Raw genomic sequence first — 15888 nt, 5'->3', positions numbered from 1 at the left:
CATATAAAGGTAAAAAATATATATATATCTTGTTAAAATCCACAAATTTACAGCGTGTCTAATTTTAAAGTGTAGTTCCAGCTGTAAAGGGTGAAATATCATTTAAAAACTCCAAAAATAAATAGTTTTTCTCTTCTAGTTACTGATGCTAGTATTCAAAAATCAATTAGTGCATCCTATTACTAATATTTTGTGGTCATTTTTATTTTACATGGGTGGCAAAGTTTTTGTTTTCACACCCTTTATTTATTTATTTTTGGCAAACATTTCAAAATTAAACTATGTAGGAAAATAGATACATTCTGTGAAATTTCAGGCTTAACATAGACAGGCGTGCTCCTAAATGGCTTGGTATAGAGTCAGTCGTTTATTTACTAATTTTACTTTGACTGTGGTACAATAAGACTGTGGCCACAGATCGATATTTTAATGTTGACTGATGAATCTAATGATATATTCCTAACAACACGTTTTTGTTTCAACTTAATTTCTGTAAAAGACTAATAAGATAATGAATGAAGCTTTTTAATCTTTTCAATCCTTAGCCCATTACCAAATAAATAATAGAACAGAACTGTAAAATAGAACTGTAAATTTACTATATTACTGTTTTTATATATGTGTATATATATATATATATATATATATATATTTTTTTTTTACAATTTTTCAAGACTGCACTTTTAAAAAAGATGAAATTGTCCAGTGAGCTGTTTCCAAACGAAATTCTTTTTTGTTTTACACTTGTGTAAACAAAATGACAAATAAATCTGTCTATATCTATGTTTATCTATATCTAAATATTCAATCACAGTAGTTTGCATGGGATTCGATTGCACTGGTTCCTGTTCCTATTAGTGCCAGTAATCCAGTGAAAACGTATTAGTTTCCCATTGTTTATTTTACTTAAACTAAAGAGAATAATTCATAAACAAAATTTTTAAATTCTTAGTTTACAGTATATTTAAGATGCAAGTATTTCAGTAGGGTCCATTCTTCTTTACTTCAATTCTCTAAAAATCACCAGAATATAGAAAATAATATATACTGTGAGAAAAATGTTCCACATAACTACATTATGGATTCAGCGTGTGTGAGCTGTGATTGACACTCCATCAGACGCTCCTCTGGCTGTGATTGGTTGTTTTGACTCGTCCCGAATTATTCTTTCCAGATTGAAATACAGGCAGTAGGCGGTACCAATTGAAGCAGTTTTTTTTACAGGTTACATATCACATGTACTGCTGTCTGGGCATAGGGACAGTTTTAGCCAATATGACAAAAAAGGGATTTTTAAAAACTTACAGACTTCAGCTTTAAGTGAATCACCAAACAAATCTTATTCTAAATAACAAATCAAAAATAAATAATCTAAATTCTACGATTTGCACTGAAAATGAAGAAATTGCTCCTACAATGGAATAAAAAAGTAATTTCTATTTTAGAACCAGAACAAACTGTACATACTAAAAATGTATGCCTTAATGCGTGTTTTGTTAATTTTTTACTATATGGCTTGTCCACCAGGTGGCGCTGAGTGCATTTCATTTACAGAAGAAGAAGAGACAGCGTCGTCATGGTCGTCACCGTCTCTCTGTGACGCAGATGACGATGTAAACAAGAGAAGACAGTCGAGGGCAGAAGGGATCAAGCAGGCCGACGTCACCTCAAATGAAAGCCGTTAAATCCACTTCAGACGGCCATGGGGCTCCCCGTCACAATTAAAGTCAACTTCCGCGGGAACGTGAAGAGATTCCTGGCTCAGGATGTGGACAAATTGGAATGGGAATCCGTGGAAGCCTGGGTAAGCTGCTGGTGGAAAAAAAGCTGGCGCAGTTTGGGGAAGAGCAGGCCTAGAAATGGCCTAGCAGACGCGTAAACAGCAGATCACCTGAAGGACGGTCAATTCGGTCAACAAGATCTTAGTTCAGCTGCTCGTTATCAAGGAAAATGTCCTCAGCTTGATTTAATAATGAAGCTTTTATTTTTACATTCAATTTTCAGTTGTCGAAACGTAAAATTTCTCAGCATGTAATTGACATTATTGAGTCTTTGTTGTAAGTGTAACAGCTAATTAACAATGTCTGTTTACTGTAGACTGGAAACTAACTCTTTTAAATTGCATTGCAGATCAAAGCGTCATTTGGGATAAACCATTTTCAAGTTAAATACTTCGATGAAGATAACGAAGAGGTAAGGGTCTTTATGTAGGGTCTGTATGTAAACATGACGTCATGACAGGAAGTTAAAAAAAGACTATGTATATGTACGGTTTATATATATATATATATATATATATATATATATATATATATATATATTTTTCTGGTTACAGTGACTGATGTAATTATGTTCAACCGTAATTTTTATACACAGATAAGTATCTAAATGATAAAAACATGTTTATATGCATTAATTTTTATTTATTTTTTACTAATTTGTGCACCAACGCAAAGTAATGTAATATAACTGAATTAGAGGTATTCAATTTTTTTTTTTCGTTTTCTATTCGGGCATCTTTCCCTGAGCTTTGCTCAGAGACTGAAACTGCTGCTTTTTATTAACATAACGACTCAGTCTGAGTCAGTTTGGGTGTAAAAATCTGGATATACTGTCGTCTAATCCACTGGAGTCCACATCTGGATGCATGTTTATAGTCGTCTTATGGAGGGGTTATTTAATTTCCCTTTGGGATTAATAAAGTACTTCTTAATTGAAAAATGTACAGATCTGGAGTCTAATTCGTACTAAGATGAGCTCAGAATACAATGTTTATATTTTAATCCCCTTTCACTATTAGTTAACACCTCATGTTTGTCTGTTAAATTAAAACCCACAATAAAAGGTATTCAAGATTCAGTTGTTTATAGAAAAAAAAACATGTATTTTTGTGAACACCTGAGGATGTCAAAAGAGGGTTTTATTTCTACTTTCAGCATGGTAAAGCAAATAATTCCATATCAGCAGATGGTAAGGAGATCAAAGTTCAAAGTAGGCTATAAGAAAACTGGAAAACTAAACAAACTGAAGTTTCATAATGAAGACAAAGTGTGAATGGGGATTGATTAGACTTTAAAGTAAAGAAAGCAGATGCGTTAACTCAAGAAAAAAGCATTTAACCTCTTTCTTTCCTTTGGTGCACAGTCCATAGTCCAGCCTAAAGCATGTGACTCTGCCCCACCCTGTCCTCCTTATTGTATAGTCAAGAACAGGTTTATTTTTCTTCATAACCAGGTTAACTAAAAAAACTAAAGCAAAGCAAAACACACACACACCTAGATTAAATAAGCATTTATAATATTGAAATAATGATCCAAACAGAATCCACTGGTGCTTATAAGTTCACAGCAAACAGAAAGTGTGACGCTTTTTACTCACCTCTAACTAAAGTCATGTGACCACAGATAATTACAATTTACAGGTTACACTGACGTCCACATCAGCCATAAACACCCCTTCCATCTAAAGTGCCCCTTCAGATTCTCTAAAGATATCTGCTTTAACAAATATATATATATACATATATATGCTGTTCCACTGCTTCATACTCTTTCATAACATCCACCTGTAGGATGTGCGTCAAATTATTTTAAATTGTATAGATATGGACTAGAATTTAATCAGTCATAAATTAATACACATCTATGTTGTGAAAAAAGATCAAGCGATAGTTGTTCACATGGGTATCAAATGTTTTTTTTCATGTATGTAAAGCTATGTGGGGAGCTAAGATTCCCACCCTATATATATATCGGTAAAAATACTTTAACTCTATGAAGAGTACAATGGAAATTTCTTTTGCCAGTTTAAGGCAGCAGCTCCTTAAAACCCTTGTGTACCTTGACTCTGGTTCACTAACCAAGAACGGTTTGAATTGAAAGCAAAGCCACATGTTGTCACTGATTCTAAAAGTTTTTCCTGGTCTATGAGTTTCTATTTCAACTGCAACATAGAGATCATCGGTCATTTGGGTGATTTGAAAAGTTTCCCTTGTCAGATCTGATATATAATCCTTGTAGTCTCCTCTCCCCCAAAGGGATCCCCAAACACTTCAACTGGCTTCTTTCAGCGGAGAGGAGCAGTTGCTCTAATCTATCTATGCGTTACCAAACCCTTCCTTTACCAAAACAGACTGGAGAAAGATATTTGAACTAATCTGCCTTAGACTTAAGTCTTACCTCAAATCTGGGTGGATCAGTCCATCGTTTTCTGATTAGGAACCATGGCCTTGGAGGAACCTTAAGACTTAGCATATAAACCAAACAGCTCCAAATGACTGCTGGCGGTCATGGCCTGAAAATCCCAACAGAACAATATTATATATAAAAATAAAAAAAATGAAGCCCTATGCTTCCGAAATCCGACAGTCCTGTGCATGAAAATCCCTTTGGGTCAAAGCTAGTGTTAGGAAGTGGCATGCAAGAGTAAAAATGGTTAAAGGGCCAGCAAAGTTTAACCGACTAGCTAAATATGTTATTGGCAAGCAGAGTTTTAATGTGTGACCCATGTAAGCTGTTATTGTCGCCGAGCAGTGCTTCATGGTCATTTCACCCATGGATTGTGTGTTGAAGAGCTCTAAAAAGTTCAGAACATCTGACTATACAAATAAGCAGCACATTTAAAGGTCCAGTGGAGGATGATCTTTCTCCAGGTGGATCATCAAAATAAGTGGTCCTAAGTGTCAATCATTCTGGTGATATGTTTACGTGCTATTGGATACGTGATGATGGAAAAATTGCTAATCTTTTTTTGTTTAGTACGTTTGTATGAGTGATGCAAAAAGCAACTTTTAAACGGAGCGTGCACGAGCCCATTTCTCCTCACACACGTTTATTAGGTGTTTTCTTACAGGAGCGGGTATAGGGTTGGGCATGTGCAGACTTTTTTTTTTAAGTGGGGAGGACGGGTCTTTTAAAAAATTTGCAAAAATCCTCCACTTTACTTTCAAAAATATGGTATTTTGAATTTCCCTAACTAATAAATACTTTTTAATTAAATATGGAAATTTATAAATATCTTCATTATTTCTAGGGGTGTGCAAAATAATCGTCATGACGATGCATCGCGATTCTAATTTTTGTGATCTGCTGCATCGATTCTTGATGCCAAGTATCGATTCTTAATTAACAAAAAGGAATAAATAAAATACATGAATGGTGTCAGGTCTAAGCACCTAAAACATCATACATACATACAGGGAAAGAAAGAAGGCACAGAGACAATTAATTTAGTTTTACTCGTGAGGAGAGCAGGAAGGGACTGCAGAGTTTGCCATCTCCACCTCACTCTGCAGTCCCAGCGTTCTCAGTCGCTATTTATTGGAATCAGTGGTCCCAGCTGCAGTCTCAGCAAACATGTCCTCTAAATCTCAGGGTTCAGTCAAAGTTTAAGCTGTTGTTCAGCAGGTTGAGTGCTGCTCGTAAATCAACCACAACCTCCCCAAAAGCAAGTTCACAAATCACAGTATACTTCAGAAAAGTAGGCTATAAACACATGCACATAGCACACAGCTTTATGCATGATAACACTACACAGATACATTTATATACAATTATTTTAACAAATGGTTGGCACACATCCGCCAAAAGCAAGTGGAATACAACTTTCAGTCCAGTAGATGTCGCTGCGGATACTGCGACGAGTCATTAATAAACAAAACATGGAGACTGAGAAAATTTGCCCAGCTCCATCACATTCAAAGTCAGATGTTTGGATGCATTTTGGTTTTAAAAACAAAGAATGTAAAAACCAAGTTGATATAACGCACGTAATTTCCAAAAGGGGAAATGTTTCCATTTCATTGGTATATAGGACCACTGAGGCCATGTAAACGGCACTGTTATTTTAAATATCATAAATCCTAAGCACTTTTTGTCAGTCTGTCCACTCCAGTAATAGTAATATTTGTGTCCAGTATTTGTTTTCATGGCAACACCTTCGATAGTTGTTTCAATAAATAAAACTGTGTATGAATTAAGTTGCTTTCATTTATGTATCAATTGAAGACACTATCCAGATCATACCCAGCCAGTCAGCCACTGGTAAGGGCTGTATCTTTTTCTTACAGTGTTCAGTGAATATATCACGATGCATCGCAATATTTCAAGTATCGAGATGAATCGTGATAGAATCGCATCGTGGCATGTGAATCGTGATTTGAATCGAATCGTGACTTCTTTGGCAAAACCCACCCCTCATTATTTCTTGAGCATTTTAATCTGAACCAGCAGTTTATTAACCTACTACTTCTTGTTACCATTTAGCTCAGTGAGTGTAAGTTATGTGGCTACAAAGAAGGTGGTTTGGTCTGTAAAGAGTCAAATGTTGAGTAAATCTTTAACAGATGCTCTGAGAACTGATCGTTTCAGACTGTTAAATATGCAAACAGATGTATTAAATGTATTTAACTCTGCTGATGGAAATGTAGAAGCATGGATTCAAAAAAAAAAAAAAAAAGATAAGTACATATTATGTAAGGCAGGAGCTCCGTCTAAGTTCTGGTGTGCTTAAGAGATTTAGAGTTCCTGTAATTAGTTGACTGACTGACCTGAGTAAGAGCTATTTATTCAGGGTTTTGGAGATGGGAACTTATTACCTATTGTATTCACAAAAATGCACGAAATCTCTTTAGAACTCTTCATTTCTTTACAGGCAATTAAGCTAAAAAAATCTTCCGCGTGTTGAGATGATTATTTTCTCTTTTTGTGGTATTTTTTTAACTAGTGACTGAATTCCTTCTAATATTTTTTTTATCTTTTCTTTTAGATTTGCATAAACAGTCAAGGTAAGAACGATATTATTTGATGGTTTTATATCCCATAAGAAATATATTGATAGTAAACTTCACGTTTTTCTTTTTCAGGTGAATATGAAGAAGCAATCAAGGTATTTTTTACATTCCTCCTGAAGTGGTTCACTTTATTTTTCCTCAAGTTTTCTCATATTTCATTATGAATTCTAAGTTATCTTTGCAAAATGCTCCAAGCTAAACCAGACTGGTTTGTGAGTCTTTGTCACAGATGATTAAATTCATTTTTGTTGTTAATTTCCAACCCAGGAATAATGTTAACTATAAAGCCTTTTATTATAGCTCTATTTTTTGGCTTTCATTTTATTCATTTTCCCAGAGACTCCAAACTAATCCTCTGCTCATACTTATGCAAATCATACCCACAGCATCATGTTTCACCATGGGGATGGTATAAGAAGGCTATAACGACAGCAAAGCAGCAGCCTAGATGTGTTGGGATACTTCACTTTTTTTTCACTGTTTTATTATTTTCCTCTTCAGAGTGCTGAGAAGCAGGGGAACCAGCTGCACATGAATGTGTACAAGATGAAAGGCCAGGCGTGTGGCGGGCCACTGAAGGCGGAGGTGAAGGAGCTTAAAGGAGACCTCCGGCCGGCTCCCCCTTACCCATCCAGAGTCAAATCCGTGGATAAAGGCACTCAGATCACTCCAGAGAGAGAAAACGTAAGAAAACAACTTTGTTTCTTTTTTCTGCATTTTAATCAGGTTTCAGTGTAGAATCAGATTCACTGAGCTGGATTGATATCAGCTCCGATATTGACTTATTAGCTGGATCGGATATCAGATGAGTGACTTCCATCCAGTCATTTAAAAACAATGTTTTTTCGAGCCTGATGACTTCAGTCACATAGCAAGTTATATAGTAACCTGACTCCACCAGATGGATTTGCTCCGCATATCCATCTGGAAACCTTCCGTTGAAGTAATTTTGGGAAGGGGCGAAAATACTGGTTAGCTGATTGGCCTATGTTGGTGATAGACGGGCCAAATAAACCAATCAGATCAACGAAGCATATGACGTACTAACAGAGTGACAACGAAAACACAACCACAAGCCAGGCACAAGCCAATTGATAGATCAAACTCTTGCCGAAAATAAGTCGGGAGAAGAGCAAAAACATCTTTTCCTCTGAGAAAAGCCTCCAGAGCAGTGTTTTGCTCTTCTTTCAGTGAAGAAATAATCTGTAATTCCGATAAAACTTCCTCGATAGCCACGCTAACGCTAGTTTCATCGGCTGAAGCCGCCATGTTGTTTAGACTGAACTGTCACGCTTCTCGTTGCATCACACCTCAACCCGCCTCAAAGCCAACGCTGATTGGACGTTCGTTTGGTGAACGGCTCCAAATTTTCTTTAACAGAAAGTAGCCAGACTGATCTGCGAGTGAAACCTTGAAAGCTCGCAAGATCAGGATGGTCTCACAAGGCTAGTTATATAGTTCATTGACCAATAGTATTGGCTCGGGATCCTGTACCAACTGAAGAAAACAAAACTGGATTGGTGCATCTCTAAATGGAAACAGTCAAAACATTGTCAGACATATCTGGTGATGTCATATGACTAATGAATGTATGACACTTCTGCTTACAGGTAGCAGTAAAAGATACTAAGGGGAATAAACCTGATGACGATCCTCCTCCCATGTGGTTCAGATCGTATATGGAGAAGGTCAGCTCTGCCGAAACGGACGATCTGAACTGAACTTTCTGCTCAGACTCAGACTAAAAGTTTTTTTTTGTTTTGGGTCCTAGTTTAAGGATGAAGTTGTGAAAGAGGTGGTGGAAAGAATGTGCAACGACTTCTCCGGCCAGTGTTGTACGCACAAATCCTCCGATGTGCTCCAAGAGGACTGTGGGGCCATCGAGGGTCCTATCGGGCCCCGACCGGGCCCTTCCAACTGTAACGGATCACTTGGCTACACCCCGATCTGCAGCACCTGCAACAAGCTCACTTCAGAAGGGGCTTACAAATGCAGGTAGGCGTCAAGACAGAGGATGTCATAGTTTCATATAATAATAGTTTTATAATCACCTCCACCAACGAGGTTTTGTTTTTAGGAAAGTTTGTGTTTGCATCTGTCTCCTTTCAATTCAAAATGTCAGAAATAGCTTTGAGTCCGAGGTTTTATAGAGTGGACCAAAATCAAAACCTTGTTTCGGCTTAGAAAACATGCAAATTGAACCGGACGAATGTGTCTGCCCCTTTGGAATGAGGGTCGTTTGATTTCTTTCTTTGTCTTGAATTGTAAAAGGCTTCCTGGATGGGAAGCCAAAAGTCTTTCAAACTTGGAAACAAAATCCAGTGGATTATTTTTCTCAACTTTTTTGGAATGACTATGACCTGGATGACTAAAAACCTTCACCACAACATTGATTTTGGTTGTGGACATGAAAATATATATTATTCAATAAATGTTACACAATTAACAAGGCTTTGTAAAAAGGTTTGTGTGAAATTTTGATTATCACCGAGTGCCCTGTGAGGGCTCAACGGCTGGTTATACTTCAGCAGCAGTTTCTCGCATTGAGCTTGTCACAGATATTTTTGATTTATGCCCAATATTGAAGTGTGGTCTGCGCTATGTTATTCCACGCCACAACGCAAGAGGGACAATCACGAACTAGCTTTGGGTCTAGGTAATGAGGAAGTGGGGGCAAGTTTGTGTGACAATGGAGGAACATGAGGGCGAAAAGGAGTGGGGATCCAGGTGGAAAAAGGGTCCCAGCGTTCTTTTTCTAGCTGGTCCATCTTCACGAGTCGTTTTTCAAAATGGCGGTCATACAAACAAAACAAGCCAGTTAGGTATCAAACAGGAAATACGCATAGAGTAGAGCTCATGTAGATTTGAGCAATGAGAGGCCCCCTGTCTGCGGTCACCTACAATTTTGGAGAGGTGCACCAGAGTGTCTGCAGAAGGGGCAGGGAAACCTTTGCATTCACTGCAACACACATGCAGACTTGGGGTGTAAATAACATCCATCATGGCGATTCGATTCAGTATCGATTTCCTGACCCGGCGATTTGATTATTTTCGATACTCAGGAATAAACCACGATACGATACGATTCGATTAATTGGTTCTATTTATTTTTTTTTTTTACACCTTACAATAGACAATGTTTCAAAGTTTAAATAAATTACTGAAAGCTGCGATAACGTTATGCTTTTTTTTTTTTTTTTTTTTTTTTTTTTTTAGAAACAACAGCAAATAACAGAAGTGGAAAAGTTTTACTCCACCTAGGCCTATTAAAACCTCATTCACTGAAAAATAATAACACCCCTGCGTTATAGATTCTTAAAGGCCTTGCATAAAAAAATACTGCACAAAATCAGTGCAATGAGTGCAATGCAATACCTCGGCTCCAGAGTGTCGACGTCCCCGCCCCCTCCACAGACGCTCTGCTGCACCTCTCCCAAATTGTAGCTGATCGCAGACAGGAGGCCGGCTTGTTTTGTTTTTATGACCGAAATTGCGGAAAACAACTCTTGAAGTTTGACCCGCTAGAAGCGTGAGGTGCGCGAGAACGCTGGGACCCTTTTCCACCTGGATCCCCGCACTTTTTAGCCCTCATGTCCCTCCGTCGTCGGACTAAACTCGCCCCCACTTCCTCTCCGCCTCGGCCGTATCTAGACCCACAGCATGTAGCGCAGACCACGCTTCAATATTGAGCATAATTTAAAAATGTCTGTGTCAAGCTCACAGCAACACACTGCTGTAAGAGTATAACCAGGAAGAGCGGTAGGAGGGCAAAATAGGTTTAGCGCCACCGCAGCACGGGAGGGAGAATTACATCCAGGAGCAAATGGATAAAAATAGACCGGAGGAAAAAAAAACACGAATCTATACTCTTGCAGACGTATCGATGCATCGGATTGGATTTACACCCCTAACGCAGACAACCTTTTCCCAAATCCAGGCCTGATATTTTTTTTTTTTTTGATGGCTTTCAGCTGACACCAGCTTGTCACACAGGATCTATTATAGTTCCTTTTTAGTTCTCCAATAAATGTGCATTTATTAATTATTAAGGGCAACATAAATTTTAAACAAGCTGTTTTAATAGCTCCCTGTCAGAAATGAAATTATTGTTTAAAAAAGTTTTTTGTGATCATCTGAACTATATTAGATTTTTCTAAACTTCAAAACTTGAGTATGTTAAATTATTTCTGTCGTGTCTCTTCCCAGCGTGTGCCCATCCTGCATCCTGTGCGAGATGTGCAGACACAGCCATGATCCGAGCCACAGCCTGGTGAGAACCAAGACGCCTCTCTCCATCCCCGAGCACGGAACGTCGGGAGAGTTTAGGTAAACCTTTAAAAACTGAGGCTCATCCAGCTAGAGTTAAAAGAAAGTTCTAGTTGTTGTTGTAGAATCTACATTATTAAAGACGAAGACAAGGCAAAATATGTGTGCTGTTTTTTGTTTTTGTTTGTTTTTTTGGAAAGTAAACCTTTGATAGTCAACAAATAGGTGTTCCTGATGACATTTTAAACCAGGTTCCCAAGGCGAGGAGACAGGACTGTGCGCAAGGCTGAGAGACAGCGCCTCAAAGCTGAAAGAAGGCAGCTGAAAGCAGAGGTGAAGGAAATCAAGAAGAAACTGAGGCTGGAGAAGAGGGGGTTGCAGTGGAGCGGACCTTCTACCTCAGACAGAGCCAGCCTGACAAACATGGCCTCCACGTCCACCCAGTTCCCGGCGCTGCCTCCTCCCGCTGCCTCAGAAACGGCCCCAAGTCCAGCCACAGACCCAGGTCACATCCCAGCCCCGGTCCCCGACCCCCAGGCCTCCAGTCCAGAGTAAGCGCCACCTTGGAAGGGCGTCCGACAGTGCTGGGTACCTCTAGCCCAGCATGGATGCAAAAAGTCTTTTTTTTTTTTCCAAGAAAAAAAGAAATCAAAATATGCCATCTTTGTAATCTAGTCTGTATGAGTGTTTTCGCTGGCTGCTCTGGGGTGGTGGCAAATGTTGGAACTACCTCAATGTGAAAACTGCTGCTGCTGCTTCATATATTTTCTAAAAAAAAAAAAAAAAATTGCTTTTGAGCTGCAAAAAAAAAAATAAAATCTGGGGTCCTGCTTTTTTTGATTCATAGAGAAACAAAAGAGATACGTAATATAGAGAAACCAGGGCTTTTTTTCAACAATGCTCTGTACACTTGAAACTAGGGGTCCCGGGGTCTCGCACACGTCCTTGGTGCCCACTATGGCTGCCTTGTTTCTGGATGAAAATCTGCCTGATAACACCCGTCTGGAGCCTGGTACCAAGTTCATCAAATACTGGAAGATGAAGAACTCGGGCACAATCAGCTGGACCTCAGAGACCAAGGTACCCCCCCACCCCCCACTCAACGAGAGACCAGGCTTCCCCCTTCCTCTCTGTCTCCATCTCTCTCTATGTCCCCTCTTCATCTCCACTTTTATTCTCTCAACTTTTCCTCTCTTGATTTACTAAAATCTACTAAGATCACAGGAGCGTCTCAGTGAATACCGATATCGTTCAAAATTTCATTTGTTTCTGTGTTTAATTGAAAAAGGGAGACGTCTATATTAGATTTATTCACGCCACAGAGTGAGTATTTTAATGGTAACGGCTTACAGCTAATGAGAACACAACTTTTCATCAGGACAATTAAAACAAGGCTTTTATTAAAAAGGAATAATATTTTAACTTCATTTGATCCCAGTTTAGACCTGGCACTGCAAAAAATAGAAATCTAAATAAGTATTTTTTTCTTAAATTAAGTGCATTTGTTCTTGAATTGGGGAGGTAACTGAGACACTTTGCAAATGGAACAAGACGATTTATATTTAAAATAAGTAAAAAGCAACTGCATTGTCTTATTTCAAGTGCATATTATCTAATTACCTTATTTTAGGAGTAAAAATACTCAATCCATTGGCAAATCATCCCATTTACCTACTAAAATTAAGGTTAAATACACTTGATTTAAGACATTTTTACTTATTTCTAGATAACTTTCGCAATGCACTGGAAAAATGATCTAGAAATAATAAAAAATGTCTTAAATTAAGTGTATTTACCCTTAATTTGAGAAGGTAAATGAGAGTTCGCCAATAAGTATTTTTACTCTTAAAATAAGATATTTAGATAATATGCACTTGAAATAAGAGAATGCAACTGTGTTTTCTTATTTTAAATGTAAATTGTCTTGTTCCATTGGCAAAATGTCTCTTTTTTTTACCTCATTAATCCAAGAACAAATGCACTTATTTTAAGAAAAAATGACTGATCTAGATTTAGATTTTTTCCAGTGAACATGGCGGAATGTAATAAGGGATTTGCTTCATCTGCTACCAAATCGAACCATAACCCTATTAATATCATAACTGTTAAATAACCTATTTTTTTGGAGGTAGGGAGGTGTCTGGAGCTGCAGGAAAAGGAAATCACCAGAGGGACGCGTGTGTCGCTCTAAAATGATGTTCTGTTAGAACACTGCGTTGACTGACAGGAATCCCGCATCAACAGCAGCAGATGAAGGAACTTGATTCTTACTCTAGACTCTGGTCCATGATTGTCCAAATGAAATTCCTCTTTCAGCCAAAGAAAGGACCTTGGATCTCAACAGCTAAGTCCTTTTTCTCTTTTTTTTTTTTTCTTTTTTTCCCCCAAGATTGGATACTTCTGACTCAGAAGTGTCTAGCTTAAGTGGCTTAAACGAGTGATGTGGGAGTTTTCAGCTCTTAAAGCTCAGACTCAGTCACAGTCCACTACTTTTAAATCTTTGCAATCACCTCAAGATATTTTTTTTTATCACACTTTTTCCTTCCGCCAAACTTTCCAATAATATGCTTGGTTATATCAAACGGTTTAACCCTGTAATGCCAAATGTATCGTATTTGATACATACGGTTTCTGAAATGTTTTGCGTCAGACACCTTTTGCATAATTTATTGGTAAAAAATTTGCTCAAAATCCTATCCTAGATATACCTGAATACAGAGGGCAGAAGACTACACAACAAATAATCTTGACTTATCGCATTGTAATAAATTATTAATATCAAAAATGTATTTCTTTTTTTTCTTTTTACATATTTTGTTAAAAGGCCAAATAAGGAATTCAAACCAAAAAAAAAGTAATTTTCTGTTTTGTTTTATTCTTGGATCGGGCTTTAAAGGGTTAAAGTTAGCCTGATCTGTTTGTGTTCATAATATTAGTACGAACTTTGTTTTCTCATTAGCTGTAAGCAATATTTATCCAAACGTATAAAATAAAAGCTTGAATATAATCTTCCACGGTGGAATGGATCTGTTTAAGTTTCTCTTTCTGAATGAAAACACTGAAGTAAATGTTTAATTTCCAATTAATTTAGCTACATCTGCATTTATCCAGGGTTCCTCTTATTTAATCCAGTTAGATTTATGTTGTGATTTAAGTTTTTAAGTCTTTGTTTAAAAATTTTATTTCTGTTGTGTTTATTCTGGTTGCATCCTTTTTGTCCTTGTGCTTTTTCGCATGTGCGTTCCTATTTTTTTGTTCTGTGTGTGTTTGTGTGTATGCAGTTAGTATTCATGTGGGGAAACCTCGGCTTGGCGTCAGAGGAGAGGAGGGAGGTCCCAGTGCCCCTGCTCCTGCCAGGACAAGTGGGCGTGGTCAGCGTGGCCTTTGTCGCTCCCGTCATGGAGGGGATGTACACCTCCCACTGGCGACTGGCGCACTGCGGCTGTCAGTTCGGCCCGCGGGTCTGGTGCAGCATTGTGGTCGACTCTGGCAGCAGCCGGAACGGGCTCGGACATCAAAGCAAACGACCGGCAAGTCTCCTACTCAGTGACCTCACCTACATCAGCTTCTCTTTACATATATTTAGATAAATATAAATATAAAATATCATATTTTCGGAGGCCGCGTTTCCTATCAACCTTTGAACTAATACAGAACAGCTCTGCAGGCATTCTGAAGCTCCTAGCCGTACATCTCCACTAAAAAAAAAAACTATCTGCCCATATTATCATACTAAAAGTCCAGTTTTAATCTAATGGAAGGAAAAAAATCCAGCAAAGATTAATTTAGTCGACCAATCTTTGTTAGTTGTTCGGCATCTTGTTTCTGCTACAATAATAATTTCAATGTTCAAATTGTGTTTTATAGAAACAAATTATTTACAAAGTCGAAACATAGTCGAACATAGCCTCAAACTAAACACTAATCCTGACATTTTGAATTAAAAAAGCTTCCTGGTTGGGAATTAAAACGTCTTCAAACTTGGAAACGAAGTCCAGTGGATTGTTTTTTTTTTTTTTTTATTACAAAGTCAATGAAACATTATTATCCGTAAGCAATAGTTGGGTCAGAGATGGTAATCTCTTAATGAAATGCTTGAATATTTAATTTAAAGGTGAATCATTGCTGTGTTCTCCTTCACACCAGACCTGATTCTCACTCATTAGAAATTAACAGAGGAACTGGTGAGGTCCTATAGGCTGCATTAAGAATTCAGCTTCACTTAATGCATCACAGAACCTAAGAGTTTCCAGACTGTGTTGATTCGATTGGTTATATTCTATCTGGGTCCTAAATGTTGAGCCGGATGGGCTAGAAGGAGCAAAACCAGTCTGGATTGGTAACTAGAATATGGAGCGTGGTCGGCCTAACGTCAAGACTAAAGCCTCATTCGGACAGCATCTAGCAGGCTAATGCGCTTCATTGTATCGCTGAATTCTAACTTAACCAAAACTATTTTACAAGCAGCTGAAATGATTCTCACCTGAATCAGTCCTTATCCTTTCCTTAAGGCCATTGGCTCTCCATCCAAATGACTGAATACACTTTGGTAATGCATATAGGCTGATTGCTGGGCGACAGCATGACTCCAGAAAAACAGCAAAGATTCAAAGCCTCTGTGTTCAGCTCATAGTGATCAGATGGAAGCATTCATATTTTCTCTGCGTAGCTCTTATGGCAGCAGTATGACCACACCTAAAATGCATTGGGTTAAAATGATTGCCAAAACTGATGGTGGACATGCAGAAACCTCTGATAGATGTAACGCTTGTTAAAGGCTAATGACAAGGAACTGACGATATAGATGTAGAAAGATGTTACCAGAAGAGGGT

The 15888-nt window shown here is 38.0% G+C and overlaps 1 protein-coding gene across 3 annotated transcripts in view; it reads left to right on the top strand.

Moving 5' to 3' along the window:
• Positions 1-1587: 1587 nt before the first annotated feature.
• Positions 1588-15888, top strand: part of nbr1a (NBR1 autophagy cargo receptor a) — a 31299-nt gene continuing 16998 nt past the window's right edge. For 2 of the 3 annotated variants that reach the window (XM_038296960.1, XM_038296958.1), the window contains exons 1-11: positions 1588-1804; positions 2131-2193; positions 6766-6784; positions 6863-6885; positions 7292-7474; positions 8401-8478; positions 8562-8785; positions 10997-11116; positions 11308-11607; positions 11977-12136; positions 14338-14586. In XM_038296960.1, the coding sequence (XP_038152888.1) occupies positions 1703-1804; positions 2131-2193; positions 6766-6784; positions 6863-6885; positions 7292-7474; positions 8401-8478; positions 8562-8785; positions 10997-11116; positions 11308-11607; positions 11977-12136; positions 14338-14586 (1521 nt within the window). In that variant the 5' untranslated portion in view covers positions 1588-1702. The remainder of the gene's footprint in view (positions 1805-2130; positions 2194-6765; positions 6785-6862; positions 6886-7291; positions 7475-8400; positions 8479-8561; positions 8786-10996; positions 11117-11307; positions 11608-11976; positions 12137-14337; positions 14587-15888) is intronic. The other variant, XM_038296959.1, reaches the window with a different exon arrangement.

This window comes from Cyprinodon tularosa, unplaced genomic scaffold (assembly GCF_016077235.1).
Source record: "Cyprinodon tularosa strain WSP-4 unplaced genomic scaffold, ASM1607723v1 ctg38, whole genome shotgun sequence".
In the NCBI taxonomy this organism is placed as follows: Eukaryota; Metazoa; Chordata; class Actinopteri; order Cyprinodontiformes; family Cyprinodontidae; genus Cyprinodon; species Cyprinodon tularosa.
This window is presented reverse-complemented; position numbering and strand designations above follow the sequence as displayed.